The 17,496-nt window shown below is 57.2% G+C and overlaps 3 protein-coding genes across 9 annotated transcripts in view; 1 reads left to right on the top strand and 2 right to left on the bottom strand.

Moving 5' to 3' along the window:
- Positions 1–894: 894 nt before the first annotated feature.
- On the bottom strand, positions 895–8,890 carry FRS3 (fibroblast growth factor receptor substrate 3). Its single transcript, XM_027057766.2, has 6 exons — positions 8,751–8,890; positions 7,373–7,461; positions 6,104–6,290; positions 3,510–3,671; positions 2,491–2,648; positions 895–2,214 (listed from the first exon to the last, which is right to left on the bottom strand). Exons 2-6 carry the CDS (start codon positions 7,436–7,438, stop codon positions 1,300–1,302), a joined length of 1,488 nt encoding a protein of 495 aa, XP_026913567.2. The 5' UTR covers positions 7,439–7,461; positions 8,751–8,890; the 3' UTR covers positions 895–1,299.
- The window catches only part of USP49 (ubiquitin specific peptidase 49), a 104,489-nt gene continuing 95,751 nt past the window's right edge, over positions 8,759–17,496 (bottom strand). Inside the window, exon 9 of the transcript XR_008298612.1 lies at positions 8,759–8,894. The gene's annotated coding sequence lies outside the window, so the exon portion shown is untranslated. The remainder of the gene's footprint in view (positions 8,895–17,496) is intronic.
- PRICKLE4 (prickle planar cell polarity protein 4) lies at positions 10,112–17,367 on the top strand. 7 transcript variants are annotated; one of them, XM_053222815.1, is made up of 7 exons: positions 10,112–10,247; positions 13,344–13,487; positions 14,019–14,126; positions 14,832–14,969; positions 15,226–15,450; positions 16,051–16,240; positions 16,763–17,367. In XM_053222815.1, exons 2-7 carry the CDS (start codon positions 13,356–13,358, stop codon positions 17,119–17,121), a joined length of 1,152 nt encoding a protein of 383 aa, XP_053078790.1. In that variant the 5' UTR covers positions 10,112–10,247; positions 13,344–13,355; the 3' UTR covers positions 17,122–17,367. The 7 variants fall into 7 exon arrangements, with proteins under 7 accessions (XP_053078790.1, XP_053078788.1, XP_053078787.1 ...); XM_053222813.1 differs by lacking the exon at positions 10,112–10,247 and adding an exon at positions 10,792–10,882; XM_053222812.1 differs by lacking the exon at positions 10,112–10,247 and adding an exon at positions 11,317–11,456.

Here is a 17,496-nt window from a genome sequence, read left to right as displayed (position 1 = left end):
AGAGACAAGAAGGTGTGTCCCTAAGTCTTGGGCAAACCCTGCTCCCACTCCTCCCCCAGGCCCTGAGTGGCTTATCGCAGACGCTGGATCTCCTTCAGATTAACCATTCAGGGGTCTGAGCTAGAAACGGAGTCTTGGAGGCTGAGAGGCCAGAGAGGAAGAGGAAGGGGCAGCCTCAGGACAAGGAAGCTCCTGCAATACTGAACCAGGCAGGGGCTTGTGCAGACCCCGGGCTCCAGGCAGGTGCTCAGATGTGGTAGCTCTGCCAGGGCCCCACCCCTGTGGTAGGGAAGAAGCACCTCAAAGAGTCCATTCCTGGGGAGCAGCTCTCTGGGAAGTATGATTAGTCACACATGACAACTGTTTTTCACGTTTGCTATTTCTGGGCTTTTAGTAAAGTCCTGTTTAAAGGCTCCAGCCTTGATCTAACCATGCTGCGGGTGCCAAGGGGGATCCAGGGTCCACCTCTGGGCCAGGGTGTTAAGAGGAGAGCAGTACTCCCCTGGGACTTGCCTGGTGGCAGAAGGGACATCGGTGAGGGGTCCTAGACCTGGTGTAGCCCCACCCCCACGAAATCCTCTCCCCCGCCCCTGCCAACTTGGGAGGGTCAGGGTGTTCCCATTAGGGCAGTTTTCCTTCCAGACCCCCTTTGTGCATCCAGCACTCCAGCTGTCCTGTCGCTTTCCTTTGCCAGCACGTCCGTCCCTGGCAACTTTAGGTTCTGGGCCAGGGCTTCTCAGAGGGGAGAAAGAAACGGTCACAGACGTGTCATAAAAACCCTACCCACCCCCAAATTGCCCAGAACGAAGCCCCTCCCTCCGTAAGCCCTCCCCTGCTGCCACCTAGAACCATGCCAGAAGAGATTCCCTAAGAATGCGACATCATTCACCAAGCCAGAATTTAAAAATAATTATATTAATAATAAATATGTTAAATTACATTTAAAACAATAAATAGAAAAATAAACTGATAAATAAAATCAACAGGTACAAAATGTTTCCAAATTTCAACTAAAGAAAACACACAGACGACAGACAAGACAAATGGACATAACGGGAGGGCACTAAATGCATCACAGGAACCCTTCACAGTTTACGTCACAGCTCCCTCCTCGCCTGGTCACCCTTCTTCTCCCCAACTTGGAGACCAGGAGACTCAGTGGCTGATATCTTTGGGGACCCCAGCCAGCGCAGGGAAGCATCTGGTTCCACCTCAATGCCCTTCGGCAAAGCAACCTTGAACCCCAGGGTGTGGGTTCAGGGGACAGGAGCGTGAGGCGGAGCGTGAGGAAGGAAGTCCCTACAGAGGCAAGTCGGTGCTGTTGTGCCGGGTTTTCCTGGCAGTGCCATCGTCTCGGGGCAGCGCCCTCTGCAGGTTGGACATGGCCACGGTCTTTTTGAGGTCAATCACGGCGTAGGAGTCTGAGCTGCGGGCAGGGTGGGTGGTGGGCACAGGGACTCGGGGGACCGAGGGGTTCTGGGGCCCCTTGGGGCGGTCTCCACCCCAGCCTTTCAGCTCCACCTGGATGTAGTTGAGCTGCCTGGGGGGCTCGGGGCCCGGCCGGCGGAAATCGAAGTTGAAGACCCTCGGGGAGCCTCGGCGGCGGGTCAGCGGCACAGGGAAGCTGCCATGGCTACGGAGGGCAGCCCGGGTGCTGGTGGGCTTCTGCAGCGGGGTCTCATCCTCCTCACCATCAGGAAAGCCATTGGAGGAGGGAGTGAGCCCATCCCTCGAGTCTCCGTCATCCCCAGCCTCCTCCCCCAGCTGCTGGGCGTGGCTCTCCCACACAGGGGGCAGGGAGGGCAGGTTCTCATAGTGCAGCAGGGCCGCCCGGCGGTGGGCAAGGCCATTCCAGCCTGGCTCCTCCGTGCTCAGTCTCCAGCCAGCCCCTGGCCGCAGCCCCGCACTGACGTTCTCATAGGTGCACTTGGGCTGGGCAGTGCACTCGGAAGGGCCCTCGTTGTTGTTGTTGTGGGGCGGGGGGTCATGCAGGCTGGGGCAGAGGCCCTGGCACTTCATCATGTGCCGCCGAGCAGGGGTTGGGCCCAACACAAACTTCACCTGGCCCGGCTGCAGGAACACCTGGGGGTCCCGTGGGTCAGGGCCCCGGGCCTGCGGGGGGAAGGGCACCTGGCCCTCAGGCAGGGGCTGCAGGCAATGCCGGTTCCTGCGGTGGTCATCCTCACCGGCTGGCGTGTTGACATAGGTGTGGGACTGGGGGAAAGAGTCCAAGGGAAGCAGGTAGGCCCGAGGGCAGGGAAGGAGGAGAGAACAGAAGGGAACGGATAAGAGAGGCATAGGGGAAAAGTGCTGGAGTTTCCCCCTCTTCCTTGTCCTCCACACCTCCCAGGGAAGCTGCATCCCTTTCTGGGACAGTAAGGGACCCTATCAACGTTCCTCCCCTCCCGTGATCCTTACGAGGCACCCTGTTTCCCGGTCCCCCATCCCCACCCAGACCGACGGGGAGGAGCAGGGCAGCTGCTTGCTCACCTGCTCATCAGGGGCAATGAGGGCATGAGTGGACTCTTCCCCGAGCGAGGGGTGTCGCAGGCTGCTCGTTGAGGGGCGCCGGGGTGCTGAGGATCTCGGGCCCTCCCCTGGGCAGCCAAGGAAGCCATTGGAGAAGCTGGAGACAGTGTAGCCTAGAGCTGGGCACACAGGAGACAAGCCCAGGTCAGCAGTGGTGGTGGGGGGGGGGGGTACTTCAACCACCTGCCAACCACCTGCCACTGCATGTGTGGTGTCCTGGGAGTCCTCCAACGGGAGGGGACACGCTCCCAGGGCCCCAGATGGTTAGCTCTACTGAACCAGCAGCCCCTGTTATCTTTCACCTCTCGGTGGTTCAAACCCTACCCCTTCCCTCAAAGCTCAGTGTGAGCCCCATTTCCCCCATTACAGCCTTATCTGAAACACTTAAGGCCACCTTGTCGTCACTGTCCCTTCATCTCATTCTAGCTCTGCCAGTGAGCTTCAGGGAAGCGCCCAGACATCAGGGGCCGCGTTTCTATTTCTTCTGCGCACTGCCCCACCCCCCCGGCACCGTCCCCCGCTCCCTACCATGGGCCAGTTCATGGAGAGCAAAATATGCAGCAGGGGCTCAGTGTGGACTCAGTGAATAAATAAGTAGAAGCTGAGGGAACCTCTCCAGAAATCAGTCATGGGCAAAGATGCCTGAACCAAGCCGGGTATGACCCAGTAGACGGAAGGAAGCAAAATAGCTCCAGACTGCTGTTTCCATGGAAACCCAACGTCTCCCCGTCTGCTTCCCAGACCATCAGTCAATACAAGGCCCAGGACTCCCCAGCGTCAGCATGAGTCACCTGACTGGCCCAGGCGGGGACTTGTTCATCCCCAAGAGTCATCTGATGGTGAGCAACTGTCCTGGAAGCATGGATCGCCCAGCCATCCCACCTGCCTGCCTGACTCGTGCCTCCAAGACCGGCACTGCCTGGGCCTGTGCTTGTGCGTACAGATGTGGAGGCTGAGGTGCCAAGGATGGGTCTCCTCACCATTGGGAGGCTGGGGGGCCCGAGGGAGGTCGAGCTCAGTCGGGTGGCTGTTGCGGGTGATGATGACTGGCTCTTCCATCACATTGATGCTATTGCACTGCATCAGATCCTGAAGCAGGTTGAAGATCTCCTCGGCCCGGGAGCACTTGAACGCGAATATCCCTGAAGAAGGAGAGGAAGAAGTGAGGCCCCTCTGCCCGTGTACCAGTAGGAAAGGACCAGAGAGGTTGAACGGACGCACAAAGCTCAGGAAAACGTCCCTGAATGCCGGTCCCAGGCCTGCAGGGGACGGGAAGTGCCCTCCTCATCCTGAGCACACTCTAAAATCCAAGAGTTCCGGGAGGAGTTGGGCCCCAGGCCCCTTCCTGTCCCCCCCCACTATCCCTTACCACTGTCTAGAGATCTAATACCTCACCTATACTCCCCCACGGTTAAATCGTGTTCACAAGGATGTGTGTGAACACAGGTGAGGGGAAGAGAAGTAAACACCAAAGCAGAAAAGGATGGCAGCTGCCCCTTATCCACGGCTTTGCTTTCTGCAGTTTCCGTCACCCGCAGTCAACCAGGGTCCAGAGGCACATGAGCCTCCTTCTGACAGACTGTCAGAATGTCAGTAGCAGCCTCACGCTAGGTCACAGCGCCTGCATCACTCCCCTCACCTCCTCCCACCTCGCGGGCATGTTATCATCTCGCCTCGTCACAAGGGTGGGGGCGCTACCGTAAGGCATGTTGGGAGAGACCACGCTCACCTAGCTCTTCCTACGGTACGTTGTTATAACTGCTTTGCCTTATTACTAGTAACAGTTGTTCATCTCTTACTGCGCCTCATTTATACATGAGACCTTATCACGGGCACGTATGTATAAGGGAATGCATGGTGAATACAGGGTTCAGTACTATCTGTGATTTCAAGCACGCACTGGGGCTGTGCCCTGAAGATAAGGGGTAAGAGGCTGGACTGTGTTAGATGACACTTCACATGCTGCCCCTGTCTCCCTCTGCCTGTCACTCCCCAGAAAAAGGAGCTCTACCCAGGGCACCAAGCCTCGGCTCCAGTCCAACCACCTCCAAGCTCCACGAGGGCAGGAGAGCTGTCCTGTTCGTTGCCTGTTCCCTGGGTACTTAGCCACTGCCTAGCCGGAGAGGGAATGTCTACTCTGGATGGGCCCTTGGCCTCATGGAACTTAATCTCTGGTGCTGGAAGGAAGGAAGGACGAGCAGACTTGCTCTAGGACACACATGGCAAGGCCATCTTGTGTCTCCTCAATGCAGCTGTCCTGACGGCCCCTCAGATTCCAATGCATCAGCTCACAGTCCCAGGGACGGCAGGCCTGGGCTGAGTACCCGTGACTCAAGGGCTCCAAAGATGTCCCTGGGGTGCTGGGCCAGCCTGGAATTCTACCCCAACCTGGCAACAGCAGGGTCCAGGGCTCAGGGGAGGCTACTTGGGGTGTGTGTGAGCACCACAACCAGGCTGGGGTATGGGACAACTGAGGTTTGCAGGGATGGGACGGACAGCAAGGGGAGGGGGGTGGGGAAGGAAAAGTACCTTTCTGGCAAGACATGTTAGGGGCTACAAAAGGCTGGGAAAGCCTGGAGTTTTAGGAGAACCCGGTGTGGGGGCCTAGGGCGACCCCTCTGGGATCCCAACTGCTGCTTAAATACCACGAGGAGGAGAAGCCCCTTCCTGTCCTCTCTCTGCTCAGCCAGTGTTTAACATCCCCTACCTCAGACGACCAAAGGGTAAGATGTGTGGAGGAGAAGGCTCGCAGCCAGCAGGACATCAGAGGCTCACTGCTGTGATGGTGGCCTCATCAGACAAGGTCGTTCGTCGCAACCCTGCTGTCACAACCCCAACTGCATCCAACACAAGCCCGTACTAGGTTCTCTCTGCAGAACTCAGGCCCGGGTCCTACAAGATAAGCTGAGACCATGCTACTCCTTCAAAGAGCCAGGGCGGGCTCTAGCCTTGACTTCATGGAGTGATCACTACTCTCTGACCCCTGGCTGCAGGGAGAAAGGGCAGGAAGGGAGAACATATCATACTCTGCTGCCCACAGGTGACAGGAGACAAGGATGAACTTCTCCAGGGTTACTCTGTATATCAGAGACACAAGAGTCTGGCCTCCCCAAGCCTAGCATTCGCAAGCCATGCAGGCCCAAGGTAATCAGAGCCTCTAGCCTGACCCTGACCCTGACCCTTCACTGTTCATGGCTCCAGGGTATAGGACTTGGGGGCTCACAAGAAAGTCTGTTCCTGTGTAGTGGACAAGGGTCCCTCGAAACTGGTCACAGAGGGAAAAGAACTTGCTTGCTCTCCCAGGCAGGCTCTGGCCTCGGGAGCACTGGCTTTTTCCCATGGGCTGTGCAACAAATGCCCCCACAGAAGGTCCCAGGCTGGGGCCACAGTGACCAAAGAGAAGGAGCACCGGCCTGGGAGTCCACTTAGTTCCATATCAACATGCTGTGTGCTCTTGGCCATCAACCTTCCCTTCTCTGGGCAACACCTGCCAAGCCAACAGGCTTCCCCATGGTCCCCTGAGCTATGACCTCCGGCCCCAGCCCCTCGCCCCTATCCCAGGGGCGGTACTCACCCTGGCCCGTCTGACACCGGCGGCCACTCTCAAAGGAGAAGAGGTTGGAGTCATAGCCATAGCGCCGCAGGCAGAGGTAGGGCCAGTGGACAGCCTCGCGCCGATGCAGGTGCAGCACCAGCTCGCTCTGTGTTAGCTCCATGATTCCGGAGCCCAGCTCCACCCCCTCGTCATCCACATTCGTCACCTGAGGGGCAGGGAACAGAAGGGTCATTGAGTGAGCCCATCAAGTATGTAGGGGTCCCAGAGCCATTGGGAGGCAGGCCAATGCAGGGCTAGGGCTGGGGGGTCAGGGGGCTCGCCTGCCTCTACCAGACTCCCCGGAGATGCCAAATGATCGCTGGGAGACTAAGCGGATGAAGCAGTGCCAAGGACCCACAGCAGCTCTCTAGGCCTCTGCTTTGTCATCTGGGCAGTGAGGCAGGGGTGGTTAGCTGACCTCCAAGGTCAGATGGTTTGACGGCCAAGGTTACATAACCTCGGATGGTCCACCGCTTGTATCCAAGGACCAGATGCTAATGGAGGAAGGGGTTCGATTATAAGTTCAAAATCTTAAGACCCCCGGGGGAGAGTCAAGCCCAGGACAGAACACAGACCTCCACCCCCTCCCCAACTCCAGGCCCTTGCTAAGGGCTCCCTCTTCTGGTGAGCAGGAGAAACCTGTGCCTCACAAGCTGAGTGCGGGGAGGGGGCTCCCCCTACAGGGAGGTGAGAGGTGGCAGGTGGCCAGGGGCGCACAGGTCCACTGGGCCCGGCCTTACCTTCCCAAAGTGAACAGCAAACACTAATATTGGGCTTCCAGGTGTTATGCACTGCTTTAAATACTTTATGTATAATAACCCATTAATGGAGACTTTTGTTGTTTTCTCCAAAAAAACCACCATACGTGTATGTGTGTGTGTACACATTTATATACACGCACATACACACATATACATACATACATATATGCATATATACACACATACACACATATATATGTAAAGCTACAAAGATAAATTGGCAGGAATGAATGTTCTAAAAGCACGATTTTTCATCACAGTATTTCTTCATTCTTTGTAGTTAGTAACGGTGTAGGAGAACCACAGCACTGGCAGCAGCCTGGGCCCCGCTCCCCAGGCCACTTCAGCAGCTCTGAGGCATCTTAGTGAGCCACAACCTCAGCCTGTCCCTTCACCTTCTCTAGGGAGGCAGAGGCAACTCAACAGGTTGGCCCGAGCCCAGGAGGCCATGCTGGGAGAGCTCAGGAGAGGAGGGGGCAGTGGGTACCTTGAACTTGGTAGGGTGGTTGTCTGGGACGCTGTCTCTGTTCAGGCAGCTGCAGCAGCTCCCCATGGTGTCAGAGCAGCCAGTCCGCCCTAGGGAAAAACATACGGGATAAGGTCACCGAGGTCAGCTCCAAAAAGCCTCACTCTGGGGACTCTGGCAGAACGACCTCGTTGTGATCACCTACTCTTGGGCACAGTGGGACACTGTCCCTCCTTGAAGAAATTCACATTCTCGGGGCGCCTGGGTAGCTCAGTTGGTTGGGTGTCCGACTTCAGCTCAGGTCATGATCTCACAGTTTGTGAGTTCGGGCCCCACGTCGGGCCCTGTGCGGCCAGCTCAGAGCCTGCAGCCTGCTTCAGATTCTGTGTCTCTCTTTCTCTGTCCCTCCCCCACTCACACTCTGTCTCTCTGTCTCTGTCTCTCTTTCTCTCTCAAAAATAAATAAGCATTGGAAAAAAAATCTTTTTTTAAGAAATTCACACTCTCAATCCAGGGCCAGGCATGCACTGGATAAACATTAATTCAAGTGAGGATGTGTTAAAGATTAATTCTGACAGAGGGATGGAAGAGAGCTTCTCAGAGGTACCATCTGACCGTGACCTTGAGAAGTGAGTAGGACTTTGACAGATGTAATGAAAGCGAAGGGAAGCCTGGGCTGCAGGAAAAGAAGGGAATGGATACAAGCAGGGAACCAGAAGAAGTGATTTGCTTCAGGGGGAGGTGGGTGCTAGTTTGGGGCCCTCATTCAGATTTAGCAAACAAACTGTAACTGGCCAGTCCCCGACACTTTAGCCTGGACCTTTCATTTATTTATTTATTTTTTTTTTGGTCTTCTTTTCCACCTCACCCTTCCCACATCTCCCAAATTCTCTTTTTTCCCCTCACTACCATCCCAACATCTACTTCAAATTTATCTTTTTGATGTTCTCTTCCATGGGGTATTATATTATGGCCAAAAGATACAGTAAGAAGACTGAACTTAGGGCACAATTTTTATAACCTCGATTAGCTATTTCTTCATGGAAAAAAATAAATGCTGGGTTTTCTCTCCTTCATCTAAAGGGGAGACCAGAGGACTTACTATCTGGCTTTTCCCTCCAGGATTATGGCACTTGGATTATATGTCACAATGGTTGGGCCTCTGTCTAGAATGGAGAGGACACCACCAAGCTTGAAAGACCTACGGGAGCAAGCAAATGCACAGAACGATCCCAACCAGAATGGGTTGCAACTCGATACAAGAAATGAACCTGTAGGATTAGATATCCTTCTAGAACTCCCACTGAACGTGTAGAGCCTTGAACAATCCTGACCTATATCCCCCATTCCTCCCAACTTGGAAAACTCCAGAAAAGTGGCTCCTATAAACAGCTCTCACCTCACCCAGGCCATTGGGGAGCTGACCATGGGAGGGGCATGGGGAAGGACCCCCACTTTATTCCCCCTGTTCTTGGTGGGGCATCATGGCAGGCAGTCTGCAGAGAAGTCACCTGGATCCCTCTGGGACACACCTGGGGCTCACCTAGCACAGGAGACAGAGACCACAGGTTAGTGGAAACCTTTCATCCTCGCCCCCAATTGTTAATGAAACTCACTTGCTGTCAGTCCATCCCACCTGGATTATCTGTTCCAGGTCCTAAGGGGACAGAAACACAAAGAAGAAAGTGAGATCAAGGGCAAAGGGGCCACCAATTCCAAGCCCCACAGGCGCTGAGAGGGACTGATTCCCACAGCAGCAATGAGTTTGAGTTTGAGGCAACCTTTTAAGTTACCTCTAGACCCCGACCCCATCTGAATCCTGTTACAACCAACACCAAAACCTTTGTGGGGAACTTTACAGAGAGCTTTCTCAAAAGGACACTATGATGTATGGGAAAGAAGGCCGGCTTAAGATTCAGAAAACCAATCTTCTAGTCTGTTTTGTTGCCATTAAGCATCTGGGAGACTCTGGCAAGTCAACCTCCCACCTCCCACCTCAAGGCCTTAGTTTTCAAGGGAAACATCTGTAACCTGCAGAGTTTCTCGCTGAAATAACTTCTAGAAGTGCATAGGAAAAACGTCACTAAAATGGACATTTGCCTCTTCCAGAACAAGCTCCCTCAATCTCACATTTGGAAACCTGATAGATTTTCTGTTCTCCAAGTTCTGAAAGGCTTAAAATTTTTAACATACATGCTAACAATAAATCAAAATTTCAGAGATCAGAGCCCCAGGTGGACAAATTGACAAGCCAGGACCTTGGAGATCCTTGAAATCCCACCCTCCTGCTTTCCAGAAGCAGTATGTTTTCCCAGGGCCCCTTGGGCTCTGCTTCCTCAGACAACTTCCCAGATAAAAGGACCCTCACCCCCTGGTCTGGCTTATTCTCTGGAAGAAGGAAGCAGGCTCAGGGAGATGTACACAGCCTAAAGACGGGCAGCTGGGAAAATACCGAGGCTTGAGCCATCAAAAAGGAGTCTGAGGGTGAAACCAAGAACTACAGGGTGCAAGATGGGGGAGGGTGTTGCATCTTTTTCTGTCCCCTTCATTTGTCTTTAAGGTATCAGGACATATCATGACACTTCACTGAAGGGGGTTACTTTGGCTGAGACAGGAAGAGGGGGCTCAGGTCTGGGATACGTATGGATTGGAGATGCGGAGTGTCAGGGATTATGGGGACTCAAAATATGTAAGAGGGCTCAGAGAAACGTGGGCAAGTTTTTTTTGCATTTGAGCATGGTGCAAGGAGAATGGGGCGTATGCAGGATCAGAGGAGCCACAGAGCTCTGGAAGCATTCGGGGGCATCCCGGAGAATGGCGGCTCTGCGGGCGTAACAGAATTCGCAAGAGTGAGGGGGTTCTGAGGGCTCCAGGACTAGCGAAGGTGTGTCCGGAGGTGAGTGGGGGTGGGGTGGTTCTGGGGCGTGAGCGACAGATTTAGGTTGCGGGGTTGTCAGGGGAATTTCTACAGACACTGGGAAGCAATGGGGGAGGTCGGGGCCGCGCGCAGTCCCTGGATCCCCGCCCCCAGCCCCGGGATTCCACCGCCCGCCCGCCCTGGGCTTCCTCTGGAGGGAGCGGAGACTGCGGCGCGGCGCGGTGCGGCCTCGGTGGAACCGCCTCGTCCCCGCCCCGCCGCGCCCCGACTCACATCGCCCCGCGGCCCGGGCGGCGCCGGGCCCCGCTCCCGGGTCCCGCTGCAGCTGCCGCCGCCCGCCCGGAGCTAAGGCCTCCCCGCCCCGCCCCGCGGTCGCGGGGTCGGAGGTCACCGGCAACACCAACGAGACGCTGCGGGCGGGCGGACCCGATCGGGGGCGACAGGCGCGCAGCCTAGAAGGTCCCTTTGGAGGACTTTGCAGTCAGGAGCAGGGAGCATGCGCACACGCCAGAGGGCGCTCCGGGCCAGCAGCGAAGCTAGCCCCGCGGGGGCAGGGCGGAACCTGGGCGGGGGCGGGACGAGGGGCGGGGCTGAAGAGGGAAACAGAGGTGGACCCAGAGGTTTCCACTCCCGGGATCAGAAAAGGAACCCGGGTAGGGGAGAGACAAAAAAGATGGGGGAAAGGTCTGAAGGGTCGGGAGAAGCGCAAGGCGAAGGATCCCTAAAAGGGGCTGGGGACCGGGAAAGGCAACTGGGTGGGGGTGAGAACAGACAGAGAGGGGCGGAGCTAGGAGACCCGAGGGAGGGTCGGGGGGGGGGGGGTGGGGACATGCTGGCTCCGAGAGACTTTGTGTTCCGGGAGCGACTGAGAGAAGACCCGGCAAAACGACGGCACCCTAGTGTCGGCCCAGTGCCCGCGGGGCGCGGTGCCGGCGCTAAACACCTGGGAGTGGGGAGAGGGGCAGTGGAGGCTGCACAATTTCCACCCTGAGGTCCCCCAAATGCTTTCCTTCTGGCTGCAGCACCAGGCCCCTCCCGAGCCACTGGCTCTACCAGTCCCCGAGGGGCGGGCAGGGACTGCGGGGGACGGGGGGGGGGGGGGCGGGGAGGAAGGGCTGCACTCCCGGGGTGGGCAGGGGCAGGCGCTGAGGCCTCGGGGTGGGGACTAAGTGGAGGCCCGACGACGGGGTCTGTCAAGAACGGCTCGGACACCGGCGCGCAGCGAGGGTGAGACCCCAGCAGAGTCCCATTCCTTCCCCTGAACTCCCAACAGCCAGACTGGGGACCCCAACTGACTCCTGGGGAAGTCCAAGAAAAAACTTTGGGGATCTATCGAGAAGACTCTTGGCGGGATCGGACACTTCTCCCTCCATTGTCCGCGGAAAACCTTCCCATCCTTTTACCTCCCCAGTCCCTAGGGGCCGCTCAGGCTCTGCCCTTGAGCCGGGTTGCACCTGCGCAGGGGCGGGAGAGGGGTTTCAGCCCTTATCCAAGGAGGAGACGAGAATTCTTGAAGGAATCCAGCATGTTAGTAAGACGGGGTCCAGTGCTGAGTGGAGGTGGGAGTATGGGAGGGTGAGGGGTGAAGGCTGATTTCTGAGTGTTGTTTCTGTGGGGGGCAATTTCATACTATAACCCGGAAAACAGGGTCCCAATCCACTCTGAGATCCCAGATGGCCCCTGTCCTGTTCGCACCCTCCCCCAAGGGCCTCTTGCTGCCTGGGGCAGGGGCATTGGTGTTAGAGTTAGTGGCTACTCTTAGCCCACACTGGCTGTTTTCCACAGGAAACAGGACCAGAGGGACAGAACAGGAAGGAAGCAGATGGGTGTGGAAGCAGGGCTGGGTGGCGCAGGACTTCTGAAGGGGGCTGGGAGGTGCCTTGCAGGGCTGGGAAGCAATATAACTGTTACAGTCCAAATTTTGTTCCCAACCGCAAAGCTGGGTCTTATAAAGAGGACTGAGATTTGGTGAGGCCCTCCTGTGCCCAGCTGCAGTCAGATTCCATCCCAGATCTCCAAAGCAGCCTCTTCCTAGAATATCCCTTAGTTTTCTAATGTAACCTTAGGTAGGTTGACCTCAGTTTGTTTCTTTGTTTCAACTGGAAAATGGGGTAACAGAAACTACCTGATAGGATTGTTATGAGGATGCATAATATTATGTAAAATGCTAATATAGTCCCTTGCACAGAGTAAACGTCATAGAAAAGTTGCTCTGGTTATTTTTCTTCGGAGGGTATTGTACATACCTGCCCAGAGCTCTGGCCTCGTTCTCCCTGGTCTCATCTCTGTCTTACCCACTGGGCCATGAGCTCCTTGAGGGCAGGGCCCATTCCTTTTCTACTTCAGTAGTCACCCCCACCCCTCAAGATACTGTGGTCCTGCTAGGTCTGGCCCAGAGGAGGGCTGAAGAGATGTATTTAGAATTATCCGATGAAACTGGAAATTGCTGCTCTAGGTAGAATCCACAAGCACAATATTTTCTTTTGTCCTCGGGCTTATAGACTAGATGAGGAACTGAGAGGGGCACAGGGCACAAAGAGAAACATCAGATACTAAATCTCTCAGGGTGCGGAATGTACTTACTTCTGGAGCTCAGGGAAGGGAGAGCTGGTACAGGCTGGAGGGGCTGGGAAGGGGTTCCTGGTGAAGTGGTCCTTTTACCTGCCCTGAGCCTACAGCTGGAAAAGGAGGGCCTGTGTTGGGAGTGTGGAGGAAGCAGGCTCACTGGGGTGTTCAGTGCACTGTCAGGAAGGGTGGGAGTTGAGGCTGGGGAGGCGGGGCTCTCTAGAAAGGCAGAATGCCCTCTCTTTCCACGATGGGCCTCCTCTTTCCTATGTCTGGGTCTTGGGAAACCCCAGAGTTTGAGCTTCAGAAATTCTGGAGCCAGAAGGCCTGGCTTCCAAGATGTGGCTCTGCCACTTAGTAGCTGTGTGACCTCCGGCATTTATCCTCTCTGACCCTCAGTTTGGCCATCTGCAAAATGGGGTCAAGAAGACCACCCACCTCACTTGGTGATTGGGAGAACTGAAGGAGACAATGCCTGCAAAGCACTTACCACTGCCTGGCATGTTGTAAGGGCCTGATTAATGGGAAGTGTTCTTGTTTTCTGGGCAGACTTTGTCACCAATGTCAGTGCTGAACTCTGGCTGGCCCCACCGAGGGGAGAGCCTCACCCCTTGGGAGCTAGGTCCGCCAGCCGACTCAGACACTGACCCAGGCCACTTGCCCAAGGAGGATCCTGAGGAAACTTCTGAGCAGGTAGTAGGAGCCCTGCCCTTCCCTCTGGCCCCAACATGCTCTCCATCCTACAGACTGACCTCCTCCCCTTTCCACCACCTGGAAGGGTGTTGGCCTTTCTGCCCAACCTCCAGTGGCCCTCTTCTCTTTGCAAGAATAATCCTTGTCTCTACAGCCCCCTTGCGTCGGGATATAGGGGTCCGCCACCTTCACATTCTTCACATGAATACATGTGAACTTCTTCACATGAATACACCTTACTTCCTCTAGGGGGTCTGTGCTGTCCGGGCAGACTCTAGGCTTTGGCCCTAAGCAGTAAAAGGGGTGACTTAAAGCATAAGAAAGGATACCATTGGGGGGGGGGGGAGCGGGGCCTCCCCAACCTGCCTCCATCAGAGCACAAATGCAGGAGCAGACCACCTGTCCTTGTCTTGATCTTGAAGGAGGGGGTGCTTGGAAGTTGTTCCAGATTGGAGAAGGGGTGGCAGTGAGGAGAGAAGGAAAGAAGAGGAAGGCACACCCAACCACCCCTCTCCTGCCGCATCTCCTCAGGACCCTGAAATTCTGAGCTTGGGGCTTCCTGGCTTGGACACCAACTGGGCCCCCAACCAGCCTGGGCTTCGGATCCTCCTGCAGCAGCTGCCTCCACAGGACAGCGACGTGGGTCTCCCTCTCCCCAGCATCCCTCTTTCTCACCTCCCTCTCTTTATTTACTGTGGGGCCAGAAGCCAGAGGACACGGATCTAGGGCCTAGCTACGCTAGTAATTGAAGAAGCCATCCCGCTCCGGCCCCAGCCCGAGTTTCCAAGTCCACACGGGGCGGGGGAGGGGCGGGGGGAGGAGATAGCATCCCCTCTGCTTACAATGCTTAGCTGAGGAGCAAATGAGAAAATGGACATGAACGACTTTTGAAACCGATAATGGAATGTACAAATGTAGAAAGTATGGTTAAGTATTTATTAAGGCCCTGTGTGCGCCCAGACTAAAGGCTTACCCGTTCACTTGGGGAGGCAAGACAGGAGAAATGTGGAATACATTGGAAAAACACAACAGAAAGCGATAGTGAGCTACAGCTCACTGGGGGGCAAGGATCTAAATATGTGGTGACAGGGCTCAGTGCTGTGGGCTGTCAGGACCTGAGTGGTGGCCATTCCTGGGGGAAAGTGAGACTGATGTAGACTTATTTCCAACTCTCTTCCCTCTTTCCCTCTCCTTCTCAATGCCCTTCTGTGCTGTTATCTTCTGCACCTCCTGGAGGTTCTACAACCTTCCTCTGACCCAGCGGCTAAGCCTTCTCTCTCCAATCGAACTTCAGTCTTGCCTGCTGGGGGCTCTCCCACTCACAGTGGAGGCCTGTTTTTGCAGGAGCGCTACTGCCTGGCCCTTGGGGAGGATGAGCTGGCAGAGCTGCGGCTCTTCTGTGCTCAGAGGAGGCGGGAGGCCCTGGGACAGGGGGTGGCCCTCCTGGTACCTCCCGAGCTGCCAGAACACACCTGCGAGAAGGTACGTAGTGCCCCCCCCCCCATTCCCCTTTGCCCTCTCACTTCTGCAGAAGGGGCTAGCTCTAGGGACTCGGGTGGGAAAAGGGGGGATGGACAGCTTGGAAAACTTGAGGAAAAAAAGAAACCAAGTTTAGGGGTTCTCCAGTGGCGCCTGCAGTGGAGGTGGGCTTGCCAGGGGTGGGGGGAGAACAGTTCGGTGGGGGGTGGGATGGAAGCGCCAGGAGGGAAGCTAGGAGCATGATGCGGCCTCTGGGCAGCTGAGCATCCGCGCCCGGCAGTGCAGGGAGCGGCTGAGGCCAGGGGAGGACGGAGTGTTCGCAGCCCGGGCAGGGGAGCGGCGCTACTGGCACCGGGCTTGCTTTGCCTGCCAGGCCTGCGGCCAGGCCCTGATAAACCTCATCTACTTCTACCACGACGGGAGTCTTTACTGCGGCCGCCATCACGCAGAGCTGCTGCGGCCGCGCTGCCCGGCTTGTGACCAGGTACAGCCCCCGAAGGCTGGGGGGGGGGGGGGGGGAGGCGCTGGGGGAGAACTGGGAGGGTTGCCTAGGGTCCAACGTGGCAGGATGTAAGGGGACACCTCTTCCAGCACTCAGGAATGGAGAACTCAGAACCAGCCTGGGACTTCTGTGTTCCCCATGTTCTCTCTTGAGCTTTGGGCATGGAGACTTGTCTTGTACCCTCCCCGACCGCAAGCAGAGTCCCCCAGATTTTCGTGGACTAAGAATTTCTCCGGAGCAGGGAGTGTCGGACAGACGTTCATCTCAGCTTTCCTGGTGCCCAGTGCTTGCCTGATCAGGCGAGGAACTGCCATACTGTCAGTATATGAGGCAGAGTGGAACCCTGGGTTGGGAGTCCAAGCGACCAGGGTCGCACTTCTTCAGGCTGTGCCACCTGCTAGCGGGATCCTGGCTAGGCCAATCAGCCCTCCCTGCATCCGAGAGTGGTGGAGTAGATCAGATGGGATGTCTGTAGACGACGTGCTTTAGCGTTAACTGGGTATAAGGCGTGGTTATTGGGTGAATGAATGAGCGAGTGGATGAATGAATGAATGAATGAACTGCTCTCCCTCCCTCTCCCAGCTGATCTTCTCCCGGCGCTGCACCGAGGCGGAGGGACGGCGCTGGCACGAGAACCACTTCTGCTGTCAGGACTGCGCCGGGCCCTTGGGCGGGGGACTTTATGCCCTGCCGGGGGGCGGCCCCTGCTGCCCCAGCTGCTTTGAGAGTCGCTATTCGGTTTCCGGCTCGAGCCGGGCCCAGACACTGGAAGGTAGGGCGTCCCCCGGTAAGGGAGGAGAAAGTGCAGATCAAAGGGGAAGGGGGCAGCGGCTTGGGCTGGGCTGAGGAGGGGATTCTCCCGGACTGGGACCCTCGCCCCGGTCCCACGCCGTCCCGTCCCTCCAGCAGCGCCCCCGTCCCCCCCACCGCACCCCCCGCCCCGACCCGAGCCTCGGGGCCCGCAGCTCTCACCGCGCGTCCCTGGCCGGAGCGCTCCGAGGGCCTCCCGAACCCACCCCGCGCCACCGTTGGGGCTGCGGCGCGGGACTCACTCCCGGACTCGGGACGCGGTCGCCCTCTGGTGGGCGGCGGCGGGGAGGGGCGGGGGAGCCCGGTAGAGAAGTCGTGTCCGCGGCGGCGGCGCGCACGGCTCGGGGGCGGGGCGGGGCGGGGCGGGGCGGGGCGGGGGGGCCGGGCCCCAACGGGGACTGGCTTCTGGGGCCCGCCCCTCTCTGATCCCGGAGCTGGAGAGTCGGGACTCTGAGATGGGCGTTTCTGACCCGGCCCGGAACAGGGGAGGCGGGTGTTGACAGAGTTGAAGAAAGGGACCGCACCCCGCTGGATGCCGCTACGGTCTCCCGAGCTGCCCTTCTCGCCGCTGCCCCCCGCTCCAGTCTGGAAACCCAGAGGGAGCTGCTTGGATCCAGTCCAAGGCAGCAGCGTCGAACGGGGGACAAGGTGGAGGCACCCACAGGGCGGGAGCAGGGCCGCCTGGAGACGCCCCTCGATGCCTGCCCCACCTGCTCCTCTTCTTCTGACTCGGAACCCGAAGGCTTTTTCTTAGGCCAGCGTCTTCCCGGGCCCTGGAAGACCCCCAGAAGCCTCCAAGCTGGGGACAGCGACACCTCCAGGAAGCACTGCACCATTTGCTAGTGGCGCAGCCCGGAGACGGGGGAGGGGGTGTGTGATCTGTGAGGTGGGAGAACGAGGCCCTCCTCCCCCTATAAAAATCCTAGACTGAACGCAGTCAAGGGCACGCCTGGGAGAGGCGGCGATACCACAAACTTGGAGTGCTCCCTCTTAAGCCTGCGTATTCTATGACTTCTGATGGAGACTTTCTTGGGGAACCCCACCCCCCAAAGCTACGCATCCCCTGCTGAGCTAACCCCTATCCCCACCCCCGCAGGCTGGGACAGCCCCATCCTCATCATCTTCCTGAGCCAATGGAGTGATCATTCAGAGACCACGTGTGGCAGTGACAGGTTGGCCAGCAGAAGGCCAAGAGGGAGCCAGAGGCGGGTCGCGTCC

The sequence above is a fragment of the Acinonyx jubatus genome, chromosome B2 (assembly GCF_027475565.1).
Source record: "Acinonyx jubatus isolate Ajub_Pintada_27869175 chromosome B2, VMU_Ajub_asm_v1.0, whole genome shotgun sequence".
In the NCBI taxonomy this organism is placed as follows: Eukaryota; Metazoa; Chordata; class Mammalia; order Carnivora; family Felidae; genus Acinonyx; species Acinonyx jubatus.
This window is presented reverse-complemented; position numbering and strand designations above follow the sequence as displayed.